General features: G+C 64.9%; 8 protein-coding genes across 8 annotated transcripts in view; 6 read left to right on the plus strand and 2 right to left on the minus strand.

The window, feature by feature from the left end:
• Positions 1 to 184: 184 nt before the first annotated feature.
• On the plus strand, positions 185 to 1083 carry EMIHUDRAFT_196346 (hypothetical protein; the record flags this gene model as incomplete). The annotated part of the gene is made up of 2 exons (XM_005770584.1): positions 185 to 592; positions 976 to 1083. 2 exons carry the CDS (start codon positions 185 to 187, stop codon positions 1081 to 1083), a joined length of 516 nt encoding a protein of 171 aa, XP_005770641.1.
• Positions 1084 to 1239: 156 nt separating this feature from the next.
• EMIHUDRAFT_41870 (hypothetical protein) lies at positions 1240 to 3018 on the plus strand (the record flags this gene model as incomplete). The annotated part of the gene is made up of 4 exons (XM_005770585.1): positions 1240 to 1704; positions 1769 to 1849; positions 2506 to 2619; positions 2677 to 3018. Coding segments are annotated over 4 exons (1002 nt in total), but the record flags the coding sequence as incomplete, so codon positions are not given.
• Positions 3019 to 3255: 237 nt separating this feature from the next.
• Positions 3256 to 4135, minus strand: EMIHUDRAFT_196348 (hypothetical protein; the record flags this gene model as incomplete). Its single annotated transcript, XM_005770586.1, has 2 exons — positions 3256 to 3267; positions 3344 to 4135. The coding sequence occupies 2 exons, from the start codon at positions 4133 to 4135 to the stop codon at positions 3256 to 3258; spliced, it is 804 nt and encodes a 267-aa protein (XP_005770643.1).
• A 524-nt stretch (positions 4136 to 4659) lies between these two features.
• Rac1-1 (Rac1, RHO family GTPase) lies at positions 4660 to 5787 on the plus strand. The gene is made up of 2 exons (XM_005770587.1): positions 4660 to 5187; positions 5364 to 5787. Exons 1-2 carry the CDS (start codon positions 4687 to 4689, stop codon positions 5460 to 5462), a joined length of 600 nt encoding a protein of 199 aa, XP_005770644.1. The 5' UTR covers positions 4660 to 4686; the 3' UTR covers positions 5463 to 5787.
• A 3419-nt stretch (positions 5788 to 9206) lies between these two features.
• EMIHUDRAFT_349917 (hypothetical protein) lies at positions 9207 to 9684 on the plus strand (the record flags this gene model as incomplete). The annotated part of the gene is made up of 2 exons (XM_005770588.1): positions 9207 to 9489; positions 9567 to 9684. Coding segments are annotated over exons 1-2 (160 nt in total), but the record flags the coding sequence as incomplete, so codon positions are not given.
• Positions 9685 to 15877: 6193 nt separating this feature from the next.
• EMIHUDRAFT_349920 (hypothetical protein) lies at positions 15878 to 16545 on the plus strand (the record flags this gene model as incomplete). Its single annotated transcript, XM_005770589.1, has 1 exon — positions 15878 to 16545. A coding segment is annotated over one exon (272 nt), but the record flags the coding sequence as incomplete, so codon positions are not given.
• Positions 16546 to 18978: 2433 nt separating this feature from the next.
• Positions 18979 to 21097, minus strand: EMIHUDRAFT_432331 (hypothetical protein). Its single transcript, XM_005770590.1, has 5 exons — positions 20443 to 21097; positions 20227 to 20271; positions 19913 to 20040; positions 19787 to 19847; positions 18979 to 19462 (listed from the first exon to the last, which is right to left on the minus strand). The coding sequence occupies exons 1-5, from the start codon at positions 21088 to 21090 to the stop codon at positions 19136 to 19138; spliced, it is 1209 nt and encodes a 402-aa protein (XP_005770647.1). The 5' UTR covers positions 21091 to 21097; the 3' UTR covers positions 18979 to 19135.
• A 1645-nt stretch (positions 21098 to 22742) lies between these two features.
• EMIHUDRAFT_95998 (hypothetical protein) overlaps positions 22743 to 24076 on the plus strand; it is a gene marked incomplete at both ends in the record, with an annotated part of 3700 nt that continues 2366 nt past the window's right edge. The window contains 3 exons of the mRNA XM_005770591.1: positions 22743 to 23195; positions 23266 to 23569; positions 23640 to 23734. Coding sequence (XP_005770648.1) covers positions 22743 to 23195; positions 23266 to 23569; positions 23640 to 23734 — 852 coding nt within the window. The remainder of the gene's footprint in view (positions 23196 to 23265; positions 23570 to 23639; positions 23735 to 24076) is intronic.

Genomic DNA, 24076 nt, shown 5'->3' on the forward strand with positions numbered 1-24076 from the left:
CGCAGCAGCAAGGAGTCGAAAGGAGGGGGCTGGGGACCTGGGAATTCTCTCTTGTCTCCGTGGTGTGAGTGTGAGCACACATACACACACATTGCCGCTGGTGTCGAGGCGGCGTCGGGCAACGCCAGCGCTGGCACCGCACAGATAAGCAAGCGGGGTCAGTTCGTGTCCTCCTCCCTTCTTTATGATCTCATTGCGTCACGCGATCTCGTGCCTTCTCCTCGCCGCAGCGACACCCGCCTCCGCCCGATACCGCGTGCGACTGCGGACGCCTCTCGGCATCGCGTTTGAGGAGGTGGAGCCGGGCAAGGCTTGCGGTGTCGTCGTCGCGGACCTCGTGGATGGAGGCAACGCCGAACACGACGGTCGGATCTGGGTGGGCGACCGGCTGCTGAGCACGAGCGCGGTGGTGCTGGGCGGCGACAGCGCGTTGCTGACGGTCGGTGGTGGGCGGCAGTTCACAAACTGGAAGCGAGAGCTGATTCCCGCGACGGCGATGGGCTTCGAGGAGATAATGGCCGCCATCGGGTCCAACTCGGGCCGCTTCGGCTACGTCGACTGCCTGCTCGAGCTCGCGCGGACTGACTCGTCGGTGCCGCGGCCCGCTCAAAGCGGCGCCGCCCGCGCCGCGCGAGGCGAGTCTGGCGTCGACTGGGACGGCGGGCGCGGCACCAGGGTGGGCGGCGTCAGCACCCCAATCAGACCCGTGCCGGACGAGTTTGACTTTGACTAGCAGGAGGTACCAGGTAGATTCGCAGATGCGCTAGAGAGAGAGCGAGTGGCTGAGGCTAGTTCCTTCCATTTTGGCAAAAGTCAACCCCCGCCTAACCATTTTGTACCTCCCGCTCGCGCTCCGCCCTGAGCGCTGAGGCTTGAGCGCTGAGGCAACCTCCGCAGCCTCCCCGCTCCCAACCTGACCGCTGACGGTGGACGGCGCAAACTACCGCACGCAAACGGTCGCGCCGGGCGCCTCAGGGCGCGAAAAAGAAAAACTCGCCCGCGGTTTGGCAGACCCTCCATTACTCCATCATGACCAACGAGTTGAGCGCAATGCGTGTTGAGCACACGCTCACGACGAGTTAGCGCAGCCCACTACGGACCAAGCACACAGCGTCAATGTCGGACGAGCCACCGCCAACGCCGGTCGCGTTTGTGCGTTCGCCCTCGCTTGCGCCGGCCTCGCACGACAACCCGACTCCTCAGTCGTGGGGTCCGCCGACCTCGTACGCCACCAAGAGCGACAAGATTGTTTGCATCATGGTCGGCCTTCCTGCGCGCGGCAAATCATACATATCGCGCCGGCTCGCACCCTATGTCTCTTTCTTTTACGGCGCGCCGGCCAAGGTGTTCAACGTGGGAGATTACCGGCGGAAGATCGCGCGAACCACTTCGATGGCCGACTTCTTCGACAGCAGCAACCAGGCGGCGATGAAGGCGAGGGCGCAGGCGTGCGAGGAGGCGCTCACCGACCTGAAGAGGTGGATCGGAGAGACGCCGTCGCAACAGCAGCGGCTCGACCAAAAGCTTCATCAGAGCGGCGACTTTGGTTCGCTGGCCATCTTCGACGCGACCAACTCGACGCAGAGCCGTCGCGCCTGGCTCGTGGAGCAGCTGAAGGACACGGGCGCAAAGGTGATCTTCATCGAGTCGGTCTGCCGCGACGAGAGGCTCGTGCAGCAGACCATCCTGCACGCCAAGGAGAGCGTCCTAGCGCGGCTCGAGCCTCGGCGGACTGCCGGGTTGGTTGACCGCCCCGCCCCGCTGGTAGGTTGGGAATCACGACTACGAGGGTGTCGACCCGGCCGTCGCCATCGCCGACTTCGAGGCGCGGATACGGCACTACGAGCAGGTGAGGGCCCGAGAGGCTCGCGGCCTGCCCATGGGCCTGCCCCTCGAATCTCACTCAGCCTCGGGTCGTCTCGGTCGGTCTCCGACAGGTGTATCAGGAGCTCGGCCCGCCCGAGAAGCACCTCGCCTGGATCCAGATCGTCGATGGCGGCCGCCAGCTCTCGATGAACAACATCCGCGGCTTCCTCCCCTCGCGCATCTCGCAGGCGGAGGCACGAGACGACCCGAGATCACGCGTCGGCCAGCCCTCAGCCGCGTCGCTTCCCTCGCCTCCGCCGCCGCCCTCACCACCCTCGCCGCCCGCGCCCCTCTCGCAGTTCCTCGTCAACTTGCATGTCGACTGCCGCTCCTTCTACCTCTCCCGCCACGGCCAGTCCGAGTACAACCGCCTCGGAAAGATCGGAGGCGACTCGGACCTCACCGCGCACGGAGAGGCGTACGCAAAGGCGCCGCCCTCGCCGCCGCCATCCTCGCCGCCGCCGCCGCCGCCGCCGCCGCCGCCGCCGCCGCCGCCGCCGCCGCCGCCGCCGCCATCCTCGCCGCCGCCGCCGCCGCCGCCGCCGCCGCCGCCGCCGCCGCCACCCCCGCTGCCTCTCCCCTCCGCGCCGCCGCCCTCACCGCCGCCCCGCTGCCCGTGCCGCAAAGGCGCTCGGCGAGTGGGTCGACGCGAAGGTCTCTCTCGCCGCCGACGGCTCCCCCGTCCCGTGCCGTCTCTGGACCTCGTCGCTTCTGCGCACGCGCCGCACCGCGCGGCACATCTCCACGCCGGTCGTCTCGTACACCACTTCGGACGGCGCGCACCTCGACTGGGTGCAGATGCGGCCAAAGGCCTTCCGCAACCTCGACGAGCTCTACGCGGGCCTGTGCGACGGGATGACCTACGAGGAGATCGCAGACAACTACCCGGACGAGGCGGAGGCGCGCGGGGCAGACAAGTTCCAGTACCGGTACCCTCGCGGCGAGTCGTACACCGACCTAATCGCCCGCCTCGAGCCGCTTGCCCACGAGCTCGAGCGCTCCCGCGAGCCCGTTGTGATCGTGGCCCACCAGGCAATCCACCGCGTGCTCTTCGCCTATTTCATGGGGATGCCGCGCGAGGAGTGCATCCACGTCTCCATCCCGCTCAACACGGTCATCAAAATCACTCCGACGTCGAACGGCTGCGAGGAGGAGCGCACCGTCGTGCTGCAGCACCCCAAGGGCGAGCTGCTCGACCCAGCGAGCCACTGAGCTGGGACACGACGCGCGCGATCCCACACAGAGTACGGTATGCATGTCTCATGTCTGTGCGGTACGTGTGTTTTTGTACTTGTTTGTTATACTGCGCAGGAAGATAATTATGTACAAATGTAGGAAGTGTGAAAATGCAGAAAAGGGAGCTCCAGCCTCTTCGTCGAGCGGCAAAGCTCAAAAGCACACCTGAGCTCGCAACATCGAGCTCGAGGCGGCGGGACGGAAGCGGGAGCGGACGCACCTTGCTCACGAGATAATGTACTCCGCTGATGAGAGCCTCTCCCTCGCCGCGCGCAAAGAATGCCCGCACATCGTCGCGCGTCCAAAATCTGACAGACCCGTCAGTCGTGAGGGCGAGCCATCCGTCAAAAAGGCAAACACCAGACTCCACCATCGCCTCCAGCCGCTTCGACCCAGGCTGAAAGCTCGCAATCTGGGCAAGAACAGCGCTGGCGTAGCCGGCGCTGCCCGGCGTCTGCGCAACAGCCAGAGCGACAGGCTGCTCTCGTCCCTGCACACTCTTGAGTCTCCGACCATACGCGGTGCGCTGTGCGTTGGCTGAGAGGGCTGCGACCTCGGCTGGACTTGCATATGGCGTCATCTCCCTGACGCTCGACGCACATCTGCTGCAGGTAGTGGCCGAGTTGTGGTTGACAGCGTCTCTGCAATGCCGACACAGCCACCACTCCAGCCGCAGCTGCGGCATTGTGCGCCATTCGGCGGCCGACGGTCTCTGACCGCGCTGCGCTCGCAGCTGCAAAGACGCCGCTGCAAATGCCGCCGGACCCGCATCCGGAACAGCCAGGATTCCGGCTAACGTCGATGCTCCATCGCCCGCAACAGGCGTGCGATGCTGCAGCACTGCACCGAGAGGCGCAGCAACCTCGACCTGGGTGTTGCTCGAATCCGTAACGCCCGCCGGGCGAATACGATTGCCTGGTCCTATCGCCAAAAGGCCCTGCTCCTCCTCTTGTCTGGCAGCAAACGCAACCTGCGGCACAAGCCGCGTTGGCGCAGAGGAGGCGGCAAGCCTCAACGCGCCTACCCGTGGCATGCCGCCGGATCGGGCCAAGACTAAGGCTGCAGGATTCGGCCCCGCCTGCTGCGAGTGCCCTCCCGTTGAGGTGTCCATCTTATGTGCAGTGGGGCTACAACTGTAGCGCGTCGGCAGGATCCCCAAAACCGTCGTAAACCCCCCCCAAATTGAATTGTGCAGTGTGTGGAGTTTACTTCATTCAGCGGGTGTGTATGTATGTAGGAAGGTGAAGAACAGCTAGGTAGGTAGGTAGAAAGGTGAAGAACAGCCAGGCTCGGACTGGACACCAACGCGGTAAGGGTGAACGTTGAGCGCCTCCCTCTCTCTCCGGCTGCGCGCCTGACCGGTCGGTGCAGCCTCCGAGTCGGCGGCTAGCGCGCGCGATAAGGTTTTTGCTCGCCTTCCCTGGACCCCGTGTTGCGTGACTGTCTCTCTGCGATTTCGGGCCCGGGGTTGTGCGTTTATGTGAACGCGAACAGCTGAAACAGAGAAAAAAACCCAAAAGGGACGGCCGAAAACCCTCCTTTCGGTCGAGCACAAGAAGGCGGCTCGGGTCGGCCGGCGCCGCCATGGCGGCCATGATGACGAACGTCAAGTGCGTGATCGTGGGAGACGGTGCGGTCGGCAAGACGTGCCTACTCATATCGTACACCACGAATGCCTTCCCAGAGGACTACATCCCCACCGTCTTCGACAACTACAGCGCGAATGTGATGGTGGATGGGAAGCCGATCAACCTTGGGCTGTGGGACACAGCAGGGCAGGAAGACTACGATCGGTTGCGACCGCTCTCGTACCCGCAGACGGACGTCTTCCTCGTCGCCTTCTCCCTCATCTCGCGCCCCTCGTACGAGAACGTGAAACAGAAGTGGTTCCCCGAGCTGAAGCACCACTGCCCAAACTGCCCGTTCATCCTCGTCGGCACGAAGCTCGACCTGCGATCTGATGGGACCACGGTTGCGAAGCTGCGCCAGCAGAACCAGACACCGATCAGTCTGGAGGAGGGGCAGGAGATGGCAAAGACCATCGGCGCGACAAAGTACCTCGAGTGCTCCGCGCTGACGCAAAAGGTGCGCCCCCGACGCCCCTGCGAGCGGCTTGGTGGGCTCGGGCACGAAAAGACGGCCAGTCACGTCCCACCCGACACGTCTCCAGCATCCAGCCGCACCGCCCCCTCGCCCCCCTCGCCCGCCCGCGAGGGTCCTTGCTCGCTCCTGACCGCCAGCGCCGCCGCCGCTCTGCGCAGGGCCTCAAGAATGTGTTCGATGAGGCGATTCGCGTCGTGCTGTGCCCGCCGGCGCCCGCCAAGAAGCCGAAGAAAAAGGGCGGCTGCAGTGTCATGTAGCTTGGGCGGGGCCGCACGCCACCGCTCCCCCAGCCACCCACCCATCCGACCCTCGCGTCCCTCTCCCCCTCCACACTCCTGACCCATGCCACTTTGAACCCGGCCTTCGGCCCCGCCCACTTTGCCCCCCCGGGGGCTTGTTATGTATCGGTTCGGCGCCGCTCTCCAGCGGCCGGACCAGCCACGAGGGCCGGGCTTCCATTGGCGAGAGCGCTGGAGGGCCATGGGCACGCCAATACGCCGCGGCGCGGCGGCGGTCGACTGTCTGCGCCCGGTCGTGAGAGGGCTACTTCTTTCACCATGTACAAAAACACACGTACCGCACAGACATGCAGAAGTGTGCACACACAGGGGGAGCCAATCGGCTGTCCGACACTCATCGGCACGCTTGGTCGAGCCTGCCGGCACGGACAGACCAAGAGAGCCCCCTGTGCCCTGACCCTGGCAGGGAAAATAAATAAAACGGACACCTCTACTAGGAGATGGGTAAAAAGGAACAGGCAGGGAAGAGGGGGCGGAGCTCTTGTTTTTATTTACTTATTTGCACACCATCGAGCCACCACAAGCCACGGCCAGGAGGCATCATGTGGAGGGGTAACGTGGAAGTCGAAAGGGAGACCGGGGGCGGCGAGAGGCACCACACTGAAACCGACAGAGTTGTCAATCTGCATTGGACACGCACGCCCTGCACGCTCTCCGGGACTACAAAGCAAACCGACGCGGCCCAGTCACAACACGACCACGTTTCCGCTCAACGAGTCCGCTCAATCTGCCTCGGCGTGATCTTCTTCGGTATCTTCGGGCGGCGCCAAGTGCCTCCAAATGTCGTCGTCATCGTCATGGTCTTCGCCGCGCTCATCGTCACCAATGGTGCCGGCCGACACCCTCCACGAGGGCGTGCCGACTCCGGCGTCGCCGGAGAGTCGGACGAGGCGGTGCGTCCCCGCCAGCTTTGAAACATCTCGCACGGGCGCCTCGGCGACAGCGAAGCGCGAGTACTTGAAATCGGTGCCGAAAAAGTCGGCCATCTTGTAGTCAGCGCCCATGCCCTCAATGGCACCTTCCGCTTGAGCCTCAGTCGCAATCTCGTGCCCGCCGCCCTGCGCCTTCCAGAGGTCAGTATACTTGTCCTGCTTGCCGTCGACCGCCATGCCGTCCCCGTCATATGATTGGCCAATCAGCCCGTGCGGCGCCACTATCTTGCCCGTCCCGAGCTGCGGCGCGAGCGGGTCGCGCAGCGGAGCGAAGGAGAGGTCAATCTGCTTCTTGCCCGGCACGGTGGATCGCCAGATGAGGCGGGCCGACGCCTCCAGTTTCCAGCCCGCCGTGCTCACCTGCAACACTTCGGCGCCCCCGCCCTGCCCGCCCTTGCGCGCTTCGAGTGAGGCGCTCACGTCCTCGAAAGCGATACCCGGCTCGCCCGCGAGCAACCTTTTGGCCGCAGTGGCGCCCGGTAAGCCGTGCACGAGCGGCGTCGGCGGCTGGTTTGGCGAGTACTCGATGCGGATGGTGCGGCCCGAGGAGGCAGCCTTGATCACGACATAGGCGTCAGTCACAAAGGAGCCGCGCACTTTCATCCCACCCCAGTGGAGGGGCAGTAGGAAGGAGGCCATCTCCCACGCGCCGTTGACAGAGATATTGGTGTGCGAGAGCATGTTGTAGACAGCGCCGTCCTCGCCGCGAAAGTCCGCCTCGCCTCCATCCGCAAAGTGCAGATGCGGGTCGCCAGTGAGGCCGGGGGAGAGGGGGAGCGGCGGCGGAGGGGGCGCCGGAGGGCCCGGCGGGAAGGGCGGAGGCGAGGGAGGTGGCGAAACGGCCGGACTGAGGAGGGCCGCGAAGATGATAGCCCCTGCCATGGGTTGCTCGCTGTAGAGCTTATCGCTTCTGTTTCATGTCGGGGCTGCAACCGCCCGTCGTGAAAGCCGAGCGGAACTATTAAGAAAGCGGCCGGCACCCGGGACACACACACACACACACACACACACACACACACACACACACAGAGAGAGAGAGAGAGAGAGAGAGAGAGAGAGAGAGAGAGGGGGGGGGGGGTAGCTGGTTGGTTCCGTCCGTGTGTATGCGGCGTTATCACGTGTGAAGAGTGTGAACTGAAGGAAGGAAGGATTTTCTTCTAGCATCAAGGACAAGGTCCGTGAATTGACTACCATAACGCATAAGGTGGTCCTCCGGCATGCCCATGCGGCATGCGGCATGCCGAGAGAGATTTTTCGTTGTACCAACCAAACAACTCTAACAGTCACTTGTGCCGTCCGTCCCAATCAGAAGACGAGATCCCGCCGAATGAGTGTAGAGTGAGAGTGAGAGTTCGCCGGGCGGGGCGGCGGCGCGCGTCGTTTTCGCTCCAGTTTCGCTCTCGCGCAGGAAGGACGGCCACCGTCAAGCGTCAGTCAAGATCTGGTCAGGCGGGTCGCGTGATCTTGGTGAACGTTCCCTTGCATGGCTGCAAGCATGGGATCTTCAAACCAATTACTCGAGTAGTCGCGTTTGGGCAGGGGAAGCATGGCGCCATGGGCGCGCACAGTCCACAGACAGACCTTGATGTGTGAGTGTTAGATTTGTTTGGTATTGTATTGCAAAAACAAAACACATTGTATTGCTAAAAATCTCTCTCAGACCTCTCAGCTCTCTAGCCCGTAGCCCGATCCCGATCATCCGGCCCGCTGCGCGCTGGGTGCGCTTCTTAGCTCCGCGGCCCTGGATGTGAGGTTAATGACTGCACTCCAAGTGCTCCAAGTGCTCCAAGACCTTGGCCTAAGTCAAATCGAGAGAGATATTTTTAGCAATACCAAACAAAATCGAGAACAAGCGCTGTGCCCGACGTGATTTCTTGTTGGTTTTCTAAAATCTCTCTCTTCAAAATCGACGAGGCCCTTGGTCTCAATACATCGTCCATTGACGGCGGGCGTGCTCGCCGTCAAGCTCAGCACCGGTTCTGCCTCTCTCTGTCTGGCCGAGCCGCCTCGATCGATGTATGTAGCGAATGGAGGACGCCGAACAGCCTGGATTTCTTTGTTTGTTGTAAAATTCTTTGTTTGGCCCAGCTGATAATCGCTTGGGTCCGGATGAGGCGCAGCTTGGGCGCGGCCCGCAGCCTCGCCAATTGGGCTCCGGTCCTCGTCCTCGGCAACGGCGCCGCGGGCGCCGAGAAGCAGGCGATCGCGCTCGCGGACGCGCTCGGCCTGCCCTACCAGGTCGAGCGGCGGGTGCCTTCGAGGGCGGCGATGCGGCTACCGCTGCCCACGCAGCTCGCAGTGCAGTCGCTGCTCGGTCCGCACGCGCTGGGGCTGGGAGAGCCGCCGCAGCCTCCCTTCCCGCTCCTCGCCATCAGCTGCGGCCGCGCGAGCGTGCCTGCGAGCGTGGCGGTCCGCGAGGCGAGCGGCCGCGCCACGGCGACAGTGCACGTGCAGCGGCCGCTGTGCGACGCGTCGCGCTTCGACATGGTGGTCGCGCCGCGGCACGACTTTGCCGGAGGCGAGCGCTCCGCCCCGCCCAACGCACTCCTCACGGCCGGTGCGCTCGGCGGCGTGCCGGCCGAGGCGCGGGCGCGGGCGCGAGAGGAGTGGGCGGCGACGGCGTCGGCACTCCCGCGCCCGCGCGTCGCCCTGCTGGTGGGCGGTCCCGTGACGCGGCGGTGGTGGCAACGCCGCCTCGCGCCGCCCCTCGACGCGGCGGCGGCCGCCGCCCTCCTCCGCTCCGCCGGCGCTGCCGCGGCGAGGGAGGGAGGCTCTCTCCTTGTCAGTCCGTCCCGGAGGACGCCGCCAGAGGTGGCGGGCGGCGGGGTGGGGCGGGAGGCCGCGCCAGCGGCAGTTCCTCGACGCGCGCGCCCGACCGCGCACCCTAGGCGCGCGCCGCTCTCGAGTCGGAGGCTGCTGCGGCGGGCGAGGGGTGGAGCGGCGACGGGCGGAGGCTGCGCGTGTGGCTGTGGCGCGGGGAGGAGCAGGACGGGCCCAACCCGTACGCCGGCATGCTGGCGTGGTCCGACTACGTGGTCGTGACGGCGGACTCGGTCTCGCGACACCGCGCCGGGACGTGTGCCCGCCGGGCAGCACAGCTTCTCACCCCACCTCCCCGTCACCCGCCGAGGTGTCGATGGCGAGTGAGGCGGCGGCGGCTGGCAAGCTCGTGTACGTCGCTTCGGCTGAGGAGTGCACCGGTCGCGCCTCGCCGCCCACGCCCCCCCTTTTCCCCCCCTCCCCACGGTTCGGGGGGGGGCCCCCCCCCCCCCCCCCCCCCCCCCCCCCCCTCCCTCCCTCCCTCTGCGCAGGCCGGCTGGAAGCCTTCCACTCGTCGCTCCTCGCGTCGGGCCGCGCGAGGGACTGGGCCGAGGTGGCGGGGGTGGAGGGGGGGAGGCTCGCGCCCGGCGAGGCGTGGAGGCGGGGCGGCGAGGAGGACACCGCCGTGGCGGCGGCTCGAGTCGCGCAGCTGCTGCGAGCGCGCGCTTGGCTGCGCAACGCCCCCCTCCCTCCGGTCACGCTCGGCCGGCTACAGGAGCGGTTTGGCGGCGGAGGAGGGAGGGGGGCCGAGGGCGGTTGCGCGGCGTCGGATACTCAGCCCTATACGGCACCACCGCAGCCAGAGGGCGGCGCGCAGGGCGGTGCGGGGACGGAGGAACGGGTGGAAGCGCTGCCGTGGCCGTGGCCGCTCCGGCTGTACGGAGCCGCCTCCGAGGCTGCTGCTCCCCTGCTTGCGGCCGCAGCGAGCCTCAAGGCGGGGCGCGGCGGGGCGTTTGCAGAGTCGCTCTGCGTCGGCCCGCCGAAGGAGGCGGCGGTGGAGGCGGCGCGGCGGCGCGGCTACCTCCTCTGGCTGCACGGTGCGTCGGTCGGAGAAACGCTCTCTGTGCTTCCTCTCGCCCGGGAGCTGCTGCGGCGGAGCAGCACCGCCTCGGTGCTCATCACCGCCGGCACCGAGACCGCCCTCGCGCGTCTGCGGCTGGAGGCGCTCGGCCCGCGAGTCGTGCTGCAGCCGCGGCCCGTCGACGCCGCCTCCGTCCTCCGCCGCTTCCTTCGCCGCTGGAGGCCGGACGCGCTGCTGCTCGTCGAGTCGGAGCTGTGGCCGGCGATGCTGCGCGAGACGCGCGCGGCCGGCGTGCCGGTCGCCCTCGTCAACGGCCGCCTCTCTGCCGCGTCGGTGCGCCGCTGGACGCGGTGGCCGGCCTTGCACGCCAGCCTCGCCGCGCTCCTCGCCCGCTTCCGCCTCCTCCTCGCGCAGTCTGCGCCGATGGCCGACTTGCTGCGCGTCCTCGCGCCGGCCGCTACCGTCGCCGACCCGCTCCACGTCGGTGAGAGGAGAGGCGGGGAGGCGCAGCCGCGGCGCCGGCTCGCTCCGCACGCCCCCCCCCCCTTCTCTGCCCCCCCTTCCCCCAGGCGACCTCAAGCAGCTGCGAGGCGCGGCGCCCCCCTCCGACGAGGCGGTCGAGGCGATCCGAGCCGCCGTGCGCGCGGCGCCATGTGTGTGGCTCGCGGCGAGCACGCACGAGGGCGAGGAGGCGGTGGTGCTCGACGCGCACGCGTCGCTGCGGCGCCAAGGAGGGCCGGGGCCGCTGCTGCTGCTCGCGCCGCGCCACCCCGAGCGCGGCGCCACTGTCGCCGCGCTGGCCGAGGCGCGCGGCTGGCGCGTCGCCCGCCGGTCGCTGGGGCAGCCCGTGATCTGCGAGACGGAGGTGTACGTCTGCGACACGCTCGGCGAGCTCGAGGCGCTCTACGCGTGCGCAGGCGAGTTCGCGCTCACGCCCCTGCTTCTCGCCACCACCCGGAGACACGCTCCAACGGCGCCGCAGGCGTCGCCTTTGTCGGCGGGTCGCTCGTGCCCCGTGGCGGGCACAACCTGCTCGAGGCGGCCCGCGCGCCGGGCGGCTGCGCGCTGCTGCACGGCCCGCACATCGAGTCGATGGCGAGCCCCGCCGAGGAGATGGCGCGCACGCGGCCGCCGGCGGCGCGGCGCGTGGACGGCGGCGCGGAGCTCGCCGCCGCGGTGGGGGAGCTCCTCGGCGACGGCGACCTGCGGGCGCGCAGCAGGGCTGCAGCCGCGGGCGTGGCGGCCGCGCTCGAGCGCGGGCTGCTGGAGGAGACGTGGCGCACCTTGCGCGGCCCGCTCAATCTGCCCGACGACCTTGCCGCATCCAGCAGGAGCAGCCGGGCGCGGACTTGAGAGAGGTCTTTGAGTCTCTCGGTGACCTCCGGAGTCCGGTTTTTGTGGTCTCTCTCTTTTTGTGAGGATGTGACCGCTTGCGCGTAATCCACTATCCGTAAACCTTAATCTAATGAGCCGAAATCCAAAAGCCCGGAATGCCTTTCCGTTACTGGGCTGGGTTTTTAGGCATTGTGGGGTTGGCACTCCCATCGACCCTCATGACCTCCTGCGGTCTCTGAGATGGACACCAGTGGGTGTGGGACCACAGCCAGGATACACTCGAAGGCTGGGTAAGCAGTAGAGGTCGATACTCGACGCGTCCCACATGGTCTGTGTCGCTGTCGGCACGCTGTCGACAGGACGTCGAGCGACACCGGTGGCAGTGCCACCCAGGAGTGGTCGGGCGTTCTCCCGTCATGAGAGAGCCACCATGTAATCCGTATGATGATTCCTGACAACCGCCTCAGTCAACTTTTGTCACAGTTCCCGCTCTGAGAGGAGCTGCGGGTCAGTTCGACAGCTGGAGCTGTGTCGCCGGCGTGCGGTGGCCTGCCTCCGGAGGTGCCTCTGAGGTGGACATTCTTTGGTCACCGTGAGAGAACGCGTTCGAATTTTCACTCCGGAACTTCAACTGAGCACGCGCACCGGCCAGGGCTACAATAGTGCCAGTGAGGCGAAGGCGCGAGTCGGAAGGCCGCGACCGCGTGAGTTTCAGTGAGTTGGTCCCCCAATTTTCCTACAATACAATCGCTGTGAAGAGTGAACCCAGCCACGTAATGGGCTATGGGGAATGTCGAAGCACGAAGCCGCGGAAGCGCGGTGCGACCGCAACCCTGGTTTTTTACATGTGCACCGCCATGGAACTCGCATGGTACACCGCTCTCTTCTCTCGCTCAGCGTACCCCGGCACGCGAGACCACGGAGCATGGTCGACGTGTCACATTGTGCACTCGCCAAGCACGTCATTGCGCTACCCTCTCCCCCTTCAAATATAGCCAGGACGCACTTTAATCGCGTCGTCCATTACCGTCTCGTCGTCCATCCTGACGTGCCTGAGCTCTCTCTCTTGCCGAGCGTCGCGGACAGCGGCGATGCAGCAGTACGCCCCCCCGACGGTGCAGAACAGCAGCAGGACGGCCACGGTGAAACACAGGATGGGCTGGCCAATCCCCACTTTTGTCTTGCGGGCGCGCCCTCCCGTTGCGAAGGAGAAGCTCAGTTCGTCCTCGATGCCAACCAGACCAAACGCGTCCGCCAAGTGCGCCCGCCAGGTGTCGTCTAACCGCTCTAGGAATGGTGAGGAGGGCGGCGGCGGCGAGGGCGGCGGCGGTGATGGCGGCGGCGAGGGCGGCGGGCGCGGAGGAGGGCTCGGCGGCGGCGGCGACGGCGGCGGCGGTGATGGCGGCGGCGAGGGCGGCGGCGTGGGCGGTGAGGGCGGTGGTGAGGGCGGTGGTGAGGGTGGCGGCGGCGAGGGCGGCGGCGTGGGAGCCTTGCCTGGCGGCGAGGGCGGTGGTGAGGGCGGCGGCGGCGAGGGTGGCGGCGAGGGCGGTGGTGAGGGCGGCGGCGGCGAGGGTGACGGCGGCGAGGGCGGCGGCGTGGGAGCCTTGCCTGGCGGCAATGGCGGTGGTGAGGGCGGCGGCGGCGAGGGCTCCGGCGGCGAGGGTGGCGGCGGCGAGGGCGGCGGCGACGGCGGCGGCGGTGATGGCGGCGGCGAGGGCGGCGAGGGCGGTGGTGTGGGCGGCACACGCAAAACAACGCTAGCGCCCGCGCCGGCGGCGAGCCACCCCATCATTAGGAGCTCGAAGCAGCGCATCGTTTTTATGTGGCGGAGCGGGCAAGCCCGAGGGCGCACCTGTGGCTTTGTGTCTCCATGCCAAAAAAAGAATTGTAGAACTTCCCGCGTGCCACCGTCCCATCCTCCCTTAAAGGCGAAAGGGTCTAGATTTGGAGCGCTCGCCGAAGAGGAGTACGACAAAATAGAGCCCGTGATTGCCTGCACGCTACCCGCACTCACGGACTCCATACCCGAAAGAAAGAGAAGGGAGCTCGCGGGAGAGGTGACGAGTGAACTACAGGTAGTGGGGAAGGCAGCCTCGATTGCCATACAGACATGGGTGCGAAACAACGACAAGACCAAGGCACGGGCAGAGGAACGAGAGAAGAATATAGGGTGGATAAAGCGCCTGTTCACGGCATGGAGGGTGAGCCACACCGAACGTACCGAGCGAAGAGCCGAGCGGAAGGAGGACGGGGAAGATGACTCCGAGGAGGACGAACCAGTGGAAATCCAGTTGTCAGATGTCACGATGCATCCGAAGGGGACCCCAGCGGCCTCCTCTGAGCTCTGTCTGATCCCGCTGAGGGAGGGTGTAGAGGATGTAGAGTGTAGAGCGCTGTAGAGCTGTAGAGATGTAGAGCGCTCTGGAGCGCTGTAGAGCGCTGTAGAGCTTTAGAGCTCCACATCTGGCGCGGGACAGAGCGATGCAGATGTAGAGCGCTGCTGAAGAACGCGACATGAGTCGCGCCAGCGCGTGCGGGAGCTCCTGGCTGAGCGTTGAGTCCAAGCGAGTTGCGCTGGCCACGATCGCTACGCCGACCCGAGCTGACGCGCCGAGGCGCCGGCCAGTCGCAGCCGTGAGGCATGCCACAGCAACAGAGGCACCTGCCACCCATTGGGCAGGCAGACAGAAGACCAGGGCAGCACTGGCAGGTGCAACGCGCCTCATGTCGGAGAGAGCGACCGTGCCTCGTCCGCCCTTATGATGTAGAGTTTGTTGTAGAGATTTCACGCTGTAGAGGGCCTCTACATCGCTCTACAACGGAGGCGCTTCGTCCCGCGGCGGATGTAGAGCTCTACAGCGCTACATTGCTCTACAGCGCTCCAGAGCGCTCTACAGCTCTACAGCTCTACAGCGCTCTACACTCTTCATCCTCTACACCCTCCCTCAGTGATCCCGTTGACTCCGCGGACGGCGATCCCGTGCTCGACTCCCGTCTCCCCGGGGGAGGGCGGCGGCGTTGGAACGTACCGCCGCACCTCCACGAGCGGCTGGGCCAGCTCTCCCTAGTCGATGAATCGCGCCCGTGTCCGCGGTCTCTCTATCGTACCCGGGTACTCGGCTCGCCCCCCACCTCCGCAGACTCCTCAACGAGCCAGGGGTGGTGTGGGCTTCCTGGTCGTAAATCATGATGGTCCTGCTGAGCAGGAAAACATCGTTGCCGGGTAATCTGGACGAGAAATTTGGCCGACCGGGTAATCTGACGTGACAAATTTTAGCGACCGGGTAAGCTGAAACACGAATTGTGGGAGACTGGGTAAACTGGTTTGACGGAAATCGCGCTAAGCAGGAAAATATCGTTCGTCGGGTAATCTGCGAGGCGAATCTCAAAAACCGGGTAATCTGAAATTTATCCTTTCAAAAATCTCTCTCTAGGCCACGACGGATCTCTGTCGCACAACACTGGGCACGGGACACTGGCGCGCACTGGCACTGACACAGGTACAGGTACCCACCGGGAGCCGCCCCGAAGAAACGGAATTTCCGCTTCTGGATTTCTGGGACCGGGGGCGCCCCGCGGCGCCCCAGCCCGGTGTCCTGAGATGGCGGTGCTGAGCGGGGGCGCATCATGATCTGCGGGGAGGGCTCGACGGCGCACCCCCCCGCCGCCTGCCGGCTCCAGGTGGCGGAGGTCATACTGACCTGGGGGGGGGCGTTGGAATGCGGAGCTCTTCGCACTCTCCAGGGGTTTGAGCGATGTCTCGCTCCACGAGTACCTCTCTTTCGTACTCTCTGACTCTGTTTGTTGTCTTGCGTGACACTTGTGCCTCCACACTGATCACTGTCCGGTGTGACTCCTCGTGTCACGCACGCCGATGCGGCTGGCTTAGTTGTTCGTCGGCGGCTTCCAGCTCTCTTTCTGTCTGTCCTTGTCTGTACTTGGCCTATGCTCTCGGCCTCCTCCGCGCGCCGCCGGGCGCGAGTGGAGCCCTCGTGCTCCCGCAATCAAACAAACGGAGCGATGCGAACGTGGCATTCGCCATTCCGCATTCGGGTGATCAGATCACTACTACCGAAGCGCTTGCTAAAACAAATATCCAGACTAAAAAATAACGCACTCCGCCTCCTGCCTCGCTACCCAATTACAACCAAAAAAAATCCACCTCAAAAACCTCAAAAACTCCCCCACAAAAACTCCCCCAAGGCTCCATCGTAAAAAAGGCGCTCCCAAAAAAAAGCAGCGTTGCAGCTTCTGCATCGTTCTTCAGCTCGCATGCTCGCTCTAGCCTCGTTTGGACTGGCGGGCTCACCGCAGCGCCCTGCGGTGCCGCACGGCGTGGCGCGGGCTCGCCTGCCCGTCGCCGCCGTCGCCGAGGAGACGGTCGCAGAGGACACCTGGGCCGGCGCCGAGACGTGGTCCAAGGCATTTGCCGAGCCGGAGGCCATCTTCGAGATCAACCGCATCAAGGAGATCCTGCCGCACCGTTACCCCTTCCTGCTGGTGGACAAGGTGATCGAGTTTGAGGCCGGCAAGCGCTGCGTCGGCGTCAAGAAGGTCACGTCCAACGAGGAGTTCTTCAACGGCCACTTCCCGCAGCGGCCAATCATGCCGGGCGTGCTGCAGGTCGAGGCAATGGCGCAGGTGGGCGGCCTGGTGGCGCTGCAGGAGCCGATCACCGACGGTAAAGGCGATTTCTTCTTTGCGGGCGTCAACAACGTCAAGTGGCGCCGGCCGGTCGTGCCGGGCGACACGCTCGTGATGGAGATGGAGCTCACGGCGTTCAAGGCCAAGTTCGGCCTGGTCAAAATGAAGGGTGTCGCCTACGTGGACGGACAGAAGGTCGTCGAGGGCGACTTCCAGTTCGCGATGGTCAAGTAGTTGCCTCGTTCCCAAGTACTACCTTGAGTGATCATTCAACCAACATTAAATCGACCTCTGTGTTCACACACGCGGCTCTTTTATTTTGTGTGTGCTCGACACACTCTGATACACACGCTCACAGCAGGCCGACACCTGTCCTCGCCGATCACTACAAGGGCGCAACTCGAGAGCTCTCTCCCACAGACCTACCACAGACTCAAGACACAAGAGCGCGGGTGCGCGGCCGCGGGTCCACACCCCCGCAAGCTGCAGCGTCGCGCCGCGCAGCAGTGCGGAAACGGGGCTCCGGCTCTACTAGTCTCTACTAGCACCGACTTCCCGAATGAGTACGGTTGAGTAGAGGGCAGATTTGGAGAGATCTCGAGGAGTACACATACAGGTAGACCCTCCAATCATCAGAAAACTCCAAAACCTGATCGGTCGTACTGACCGCCGACAGATCACTCCAGTAGAGCTGTTTAACGTTGGGAGCTGAACAGTGTTGCTAGTGTTAACAGTAACAACAGAACAACAGTGGGGCTCCCCAACAACAGTAGCTAACGTTAGGCCGGCTGAACAACAATAAGGAAGGCCTGGCAGTGACCCACGACGATCTCCAGCGTCCAGTGCGGGTAATACCCGAAAATACCCGGAAAAACCCAGGTATTTTCGTTCGGGTCCTACCCGGTTTTTTTGGCATTTTCTGCTTGCTGACCGCTGAACAACAGTAACAACAGTAACAAACAGTAACAGCATGAGCTGGGGTGAACACTTGAACAACGTTAAGGATTTCACCCAACACTAGCGCAACTGTTAGGGTTAATGTTAAACAGCTCTACACTCCAGACAGCAGACAGGCCGACGTCTGCACACGGCCGGCCGGGCGAGAGGCTTGACACGATCCGACCCTGCGACCCTGACGCTGCTGCTCTAGCTATCAGACATGCACTGCTGACTGCTGCCACAATGTGCGACCGGTGCTGACCCACTTGGCGGCCTTCCCGGTCAGTGGTGAGGCGCAGTTCAGAGCTGTCGATGGCGCGATGCCGCACTGGTCCCACATTGGTAACACGAGACCACCACGTTTGCCGGTCCAAGAGAGAGGCACTGGTGCTGTCCTGAGAAGGTGCGTGGTCCCTCTTGACTGCCCATGCGCGCGAGGCTGTGTAGGCATAGCCTCGAGAGTGCCAGCAGCCAATCCGAGGCAGTTTGTGACGCGCATTGCGTCAGAAGCGTGCACGCAGCTGGAAGGACACCTTCCTACTGGCCGTACGATCAGGTCGTCACTGAATGGTGGATACTAAGGCCGCGAGCTATGCAGGTGATCAGTTGTGCAGCATGGCACGGTCAGCAGCGCCGACAGGCTGTCGCAAGGCGTGATAGCATGGCCGCAAGTACGCCGAATTCCCATGAAAACAAGTGAAAAATCGCGCAAAAAAATCCCGAAAAAATCGGCGCCTGCGGCGGGCCATGGGACCCCATCGCCCCCCCGCATGGACACCCTCTGGGCCCCCCGCGCCGGCCCAGAGTCGGTTAGCCGTGCCAAAAAAATCGGCGCCTGCGGCGGGCTGCGGGCTGGGGGGCCCCATCTCTCCCCCGCATGGGTACCCCCTAGGGCCCTCGCCTCCCCCCAGAGCAGCGTCGCCGTCGAGGCTCGAGCGTGAACATGTGCGCGAGCCAGCGCCTACACTTAAGAGTTGACTCACACGCTAGGAACCACTCGGCCCACCCACAGGCCCAATCTCAAGAGTCAAGTGGCGGCGCTCCGCGCCTGTGCAGCGGCGCGCTCCGCGCGTGTTCTGCAGCGGCGCGCTCCGCGCGTGTCTCTGGGCGCTACATGCGGCCGTCGCCGTGCCCTTCATCAACCGTGCGCTCGAGAACTGGGGCGGGCTCAACTGGGAAGACCGCTTTCACCACAACGACAGGTCACATGCACAGAGCTCAGAGGGGCGGCATTGGAGCTTCGCTGCAGCGGGGTGTGGTCATGACGCGGAAGAAGGCAGAGACACAGCGTCTGCCAGACGCGTGCTACGACGTCAGGCCAGCTTCGAAGTAGCGTGGCCACAACTGACTGCAACAGATTGTCTTCATGTGTCTAGACTCTACCGGTACTGTGGTGCGCTCCGCGCACATAGGTGCCAGCGTGCTCCGCGCGGTATCTAGCCAGCGCGCTCCGCGCGTGTGTCTAGCTAGCGCGCTCCGCGCGTGCGTCCAGCTAGCGCGCTCCGCGCGTGTGTCCGGGTAGCACCAGCGCGCTCCGCGCGCACGATAATCCAGTGCCTACACTTGTAGGCAAGCTGAAAGCTTGTTTCTGCAGCTTGGGTCCACACAGACAGAGGCTGTCACGAAGTCAGTGCTCAGTCTCTCGGCTCAGAGTGACAGTGTACACAGTGAGATCCTGAGATGTGAGTGCGTTCGAAAACCCCTTAGGCCCTTAGGACCCCCCCCCCCCCCACACGCACACACAAACACCTCATCCAACATCCTCAAAAAAGAATGCTGTACTCGTCTCGCTCGCAACTTACACGGCAATTACGCCATATGTTTATTTAAGAGTGCACACCACAGTGCACTATATAGTCTATATAGAGCTCATACACCGTTAACGATCATGTAAGCGATGTACGGTCGGCTCACGCGTTGGACCACAACGCAATTGTGTGTTACAACACGTGCGGTGTCGGCAGGTCTCCGTACCTCCTCGCAAGGCCGGCCAGCTGCTTTGGGTCGTACCCCACTGGGTAGCGCACGCCCTGCTCGCGGTGCGACTGGTCGTCGAGCCGCTCGTAGCTGCCTCCGTCCCCCGGGCGCAGGCAGGTCGCCACCGAGGCGCAGCCGAGCGTCTCGAGCAACCACTGCGCGAGCGGCGCGTCAGTCGTGCCACGCAACTCCGGCGCGAGGGCCGGGTCGAAGGGAAGGAGTGCGAGGGAGAGGGTCGCGCTGACCGGGCGGTGGTCCGAGGTCTGCAGCTGTGGGTGGGCCATGTACGCCTTTGGGGGGGGGGGGGGGGGCAGGAAGAGGGAGGGTGAGACGAGGAGGAGCGGCGGAGGGGGTAGCTCTGGCGCGCGAGGGGCGGCGAGGCGGCGGGGGCTCGCCACGCAGCGCAGGCCACGAAGCAGGCCACGAAGGAGCAGCACCGGATGGCGCGTGAGTGCGTCTGGCGCGTGAGTGCGTCTGGCGCGTGAGTGCGTCTGGCGCGTGAGTGCGTCTGGCGCGTGAGTGCGTCTGGCGCGTGATTGTCTGGCGTGCGGTCGCCTCACCTCGCAGGCCAGGCTCGGCCCTATCTCCCCGTATCTCCCCGTATCTCCCCTCACCTCGCAGGCCAGGTTCGGCTCGTCCCTCCACAGGACGCGGTCGCAGTACGCTGGAGCTCGCCTGCTCGCGGAAACGGAGTGAGCACACCTCCCCTCCACGGGCCGCACCTCGCCAGCTGCGCGCGCCGCTTCTTGGACGAGTCGAGAGTGTCTGTGCCGCGGTCGAACTTGTACGTCGGCGCGAAGTGGATCGAAGCCTCGGCGAAGCCTTCGAAGGCGTGCGCACCCTCGCGGGAGGCGAGCAGCTCGTCCGCCTGAAGCAGCGAGTGGAGAGGAGTTCACGCAAGCCTCCGCCACACCTCGCCGCCGGGCTGGCGGAGAGCAGCTCGCCTGCAGCATCTCTGCGTGTCTAGGAAGTGTCTAGGAAGTGTCCAGGAAGTGTCGCCTGCAGCATCTCTGCGTGCCTAGGAAGTGTCTAGGAAGTGTCCAGGAAGTGTCGCCTGCAGCATCTCTGCGTGGCGGCCGGCGGCGGCGAGGGATCGGGCCTGGCACGAGGCATGCCAGCTCGGTGAGTCGCTCCACTGGCTGGGAGGGGGCTGGGAGGCGTGTGGGAGGGCGCAGGGAGGCGTGCGCGTGCGAGGGTAGACTGGGAGGCGGGCGGGAGGCGGGCGGGAGGCGGGAGGCGGGAGGCTGTGCGCGTGCGTCGCAGGCTGCGCCTCCTCGTTTGGCAGCGAGAGGCGATAGTTGAGGTCGCCGCACCAGACGAGGAGCTGGCGGCCAGACAGGGCGGGGTCGGTGCTGATCGCGCCGCCCTCCCGCCGCTGGTCGAGCACGCCCAGCCGCAGCCGCCGCATCACTTCGTGGAACTCTGCGTTCCTCCGGTGCGGCCCCTTCTTCCCGGCGGCGAGGTGGCAGCAGAGGAAGGTGAGGCTCGAGCCCTTGAAGAGGAGGGTCGCCGCCACCGCGCCCTTGTTGCCGAAGCGCAGCGGCCCCGTCCCCGCCAGCTGCGCCTCCACCGCCACGTGCGGCGCGAGGGACGGAGAGACGTACACAAGCAGCACCATCCCGACCAGCTGCAGGCTGGCGACCCGCTCGAGCGAGCCGAGCTCGGCGCTGACGGCCGCCTCCCACGCGGCGGCCTGCCGGCTCAGCCCGCCTCCCGCGCAGCATCGGCAGTACGAGAGCACCGAGTCGAGCTCGACCACCTCCTGCAGCGCCACGGCGTGGATGTCTGCGCCCGCGCCCGCGCCGAGCCACTCGCCGAGGCCCTCCGCCGGAGGAGCGGTCTGAGCGACGTTCCAGGTGGAGACGACGATGCGGAGGGCGGGCTCGGCGGGAACGCGCCGGCACATGTCTGTATACATACACAACAGTCGCGCGAGCAAGGGTGGTACACAACAAGGTCGTCGGCTGAAGCAAAGAGAAATTCGGGCCGTCCAAAATATGCCGGGCTGAGGGCAGAGCTGCGACGAAAGGCGAGAGAAGAAGCGAGAGCAAGGGATCGGCAGGCGGCGGCGGCGTCGCAGAACGAGGCAGAGGAGAGCGACGCGACAGAGGAAGAAGCGAGCGACAAACAAGAGAGAGAACGAAGAGAGTGGGACGACGACCGCGAGGGAACGAAGGTTGCAGCGAGAATCGGCGAGAGACTGCGAAGAGAGATAGGAAGAGGCGGACGCCCAAGGGTGGGCGACGGCTAGCGCATCACACCCCTCTCCTTAACATCCATCCCTGTGTGGTGGCGCTGGCGGCGTGCCGTCCTCCCATCCCTCCCTTGGATTGTCTGATTTCTTTCTTTCTTTTAGGTGTGGTTTATTTTTGTTTGGGCGGCCAGCATGCTGAAATTCTGGAAACCCTGGCCGGCCCCTGCGGTGCCCCTACCTACCTACCTACCTACCTACCCTACTTAAGGAAGGTAGGTAGGTAGTAAGGTGAAGAACAGCCAGGCTCGGACTGGACACCAACGCGGTATGGGTGGACGCTGGACAGATGATGACGACACGCACGAGCGACACACAGACACAAACAAGCTCACAAGACACACAGCCAGCTGGCTGCCACACACCCTGAGTCGGCGTACACATAACTCAGGGCCACATCCTCCTTGTCGCCCCCCCCAGCACTCCACGGTGCCAAGGGCACAAACAAGGGAGAGAGAGAGAGAGAGAGAGAGAGAGAGAGGCAGTAGGTGGGCGAGCTTCAGGCACGCTCATCTCGATCGTCAAGACGTTGCTACGCGCGGTCTTCCGCGGGGGGAGCTGCGTCGACGGGTGCGGGACCGCGGCGCAGCCAGTGCCGCGGCGAGGCCTCCGGCTGTTTGCGGCGGGCGGCTTGCTGCTCGCTGCGATGGCGAAAAACTCGTCTCGCCACACGCCAAGGGCTTATGCTCTGGCGAGACGTGAGGCGCATGCGCCCAGGAGGGGAGGGGGCATGTGTAACGACACTGCTAGAGATGCCTTTCGGGGCCCAGAGATAAAACTTCTGTGATGCCATGCGTGACCTAGTAGTGTCCCCAGCTATGGGCGTGTCCACGTTGGAGCCAGGTGTGGTGTGGGCGCGAGAATAGCTCCGCCGTTCATGGAGGCAACCGATGCGAGTCGACTGGTGTGTGTCGTCGTGGTTTCGTATCAAGAATTCTCTCTCTCCACAAACAAGGGCACAACTCAAACAACAGACGACAGCAAGTGACATGTGAGGCTAGAGCAGCGTGCTCCACCTCTAGCAATCTCACCGGCCTGCGAGGCACGGACGAGGAAAACTAAAAAAAGAAATCATAGGTGGGAGTGAGAAGGTGGCTATACCAATTAAAGTGATATGGGTGGTGGTACTCTCCTCACTCCTGCAACCACAGTCCTTCCTGTGACATGGCAGGCCACTCTCAAGCCCTACAAGCACCAGATCACCTTGCTTGGGGAGGGTATAAAGAGAGCAGTCATCTCCAGGAGAGAGAGGTGGGGCGTCGCACGAACACAGGCACAGTGCGCACCCCCCCCACACCTGGCGGACGTGGAATTTTGCGATGTCCCACGACTCGCCACAGACCGTCGCCGCGCCGCTGCACGAGGCGTCGTCGCGCCGGTCATCCAAGCTCGTCTCCACACTGCCGAAAAGCACTCTTCTTCCATCGCCGGCGCTCGAGGCGCTCCTCGGCGACCGCGAGGACGACGACACGCCTCTCACGCCGCAGCAACTCGTGCAGCTGCTCGTCGACGCGGGGCACTTGACGCGCCAAAACGTCGCCAAGGAGCGCTGGCGCACGCTGCTCCAGCCCGCGCTGCGGATGGCGCTGCCGGCCGACGACCCTTGGCACAGCATGGACGTGCACTCCCTCGCCACCGAGCTCGCCAAGCGCTGGGACTACAACTCGAGTACGCGGAAGTGGGAGCTGTCCGAGGTGATGGTCAAGTTGGAGAGGGAGCCCTTCGCCGAGGGCGCCATGCGGGAGTGCTACCGCATGAAGAAGATGTCGCAGGTGCTGTGCTGCATGCGCACCGGCGTGCCGCCCGTCGGATGGCGTGATGTGTCGGCCGCCTTCGCCGCAGGTGTCGCCGTCCTTCTTCTACCGCATGGACTGGGCCGCGTGCAACAACTACGTCGCCAAGCGGTACAAGAAGCGCGAGACGGGCCGCGGGACCTACTTCTCCGACATCGAGATGCAGATGCTCTCCAAGCGCCTCTCGCGCCACTACAACGCCCTCGCGCCTCCAAAGGCGGTCGACTTCCTGCACGCGTTTGTGATCGAGGTGGAGCGCGGCGGCGAGCAGATGCTCTTCTGTGTCGAGCGCGCCATCGAGCGCGGCTCCTACGTGAAGCACAACAACAACGCCGGCTCGCTCGACTTCGACGGTGTCGTTCCGAGCGGAGGCGGCGGACGGCGGAGCCTCGCCCGAGCCCTCCCGCGTTCGGTCACGCGTAGGCTTGCACCGCGCCACGCCCAACGCCTTCTCGCGCTTCACCTTCCACGCCTCGCGCGGCGAGCTGATGGTGGTGGACATCCAGGGCGTGGACGACGTGTACACGGACCCGCAGGCCCGCCCTGCCGCTTTCCTCCTCCCCGCTCCCCGCTGCACCACCACTCCACCGCACCACCGCCCGCCACTCCTCTGCCCCCCCCACCCCCCCCACATCCGCAGGGGAGACAGAGAAGGGGGATTGTGCTCCCCAATATCAAATCAGGGATTGAGCTGCCAGAGTAAGACAGGATCCCCCTACGTTGAACCCGACCCACGCGCGACGCCCCCTGCTCAGAAAAATAGGCCGCCGGCATGGAATCCCCACCCCGCTGAACGGGGCTCAAAAGAGCCCTTCTTTTCGATAACTACTCTCAACCTGCCCGAGTTGGCGAATCAGGCC

Source organism: Emiliania huxleyi (assembly GCF_000372725.1).
Source record: "Emiliania huxleyi CCMP1516 unplaced genomic scaffold EMIHUscaffold_4, whole genome shotgun sequence".
Taxonomy (NCBI): Eukaryota; Haptophyta; order Isochrysidales; family Noelaerhabdaceae; genus Emiliania; species Emiliania huxleyi.

Excerpts from the sequence above, each read along its gene's own strand:
- Rac1-1 (XM_005770587.1), top strand. The coding sequence starts at position 4,687 with ATGGCGGCCATGATGACGAACGTCAAGTGCGTGATCGTGGGAGACGGT. Across the intron at positions 5,188-5,363 it reads GCTCCGCGCTGACGCAAAAG|GGCCTCAAGAATGTGTTCGA; the intron begins GTGCGCCCCCGA and ends CGCTCTGCGCAG.
- EMIHUDRAFT_432331 (XM_005770590.1), bottom strand. The coding sequence starts at position 21,090 with ATGTATACAGACATGTGCCGGCGCGTTCCCGCCGAGCCCGCCCTCCGC. Across the intron at positions 20,041-20,226 it reads GCCACGCAGAGATGCTGCAG|GCGGACGAGCTGCTCGCCTC; the intron begins GCGACACTTCCT and ends TCGCTGCTTCAG. Across the intron at positions 19,463-19,786 it reads AGCCGAACCTGGCCTGCGAG|GCGTACATGGCCCACCCACA; the intron begins GTGAGGGGAGAT and ends CCCCCCCCAAAG.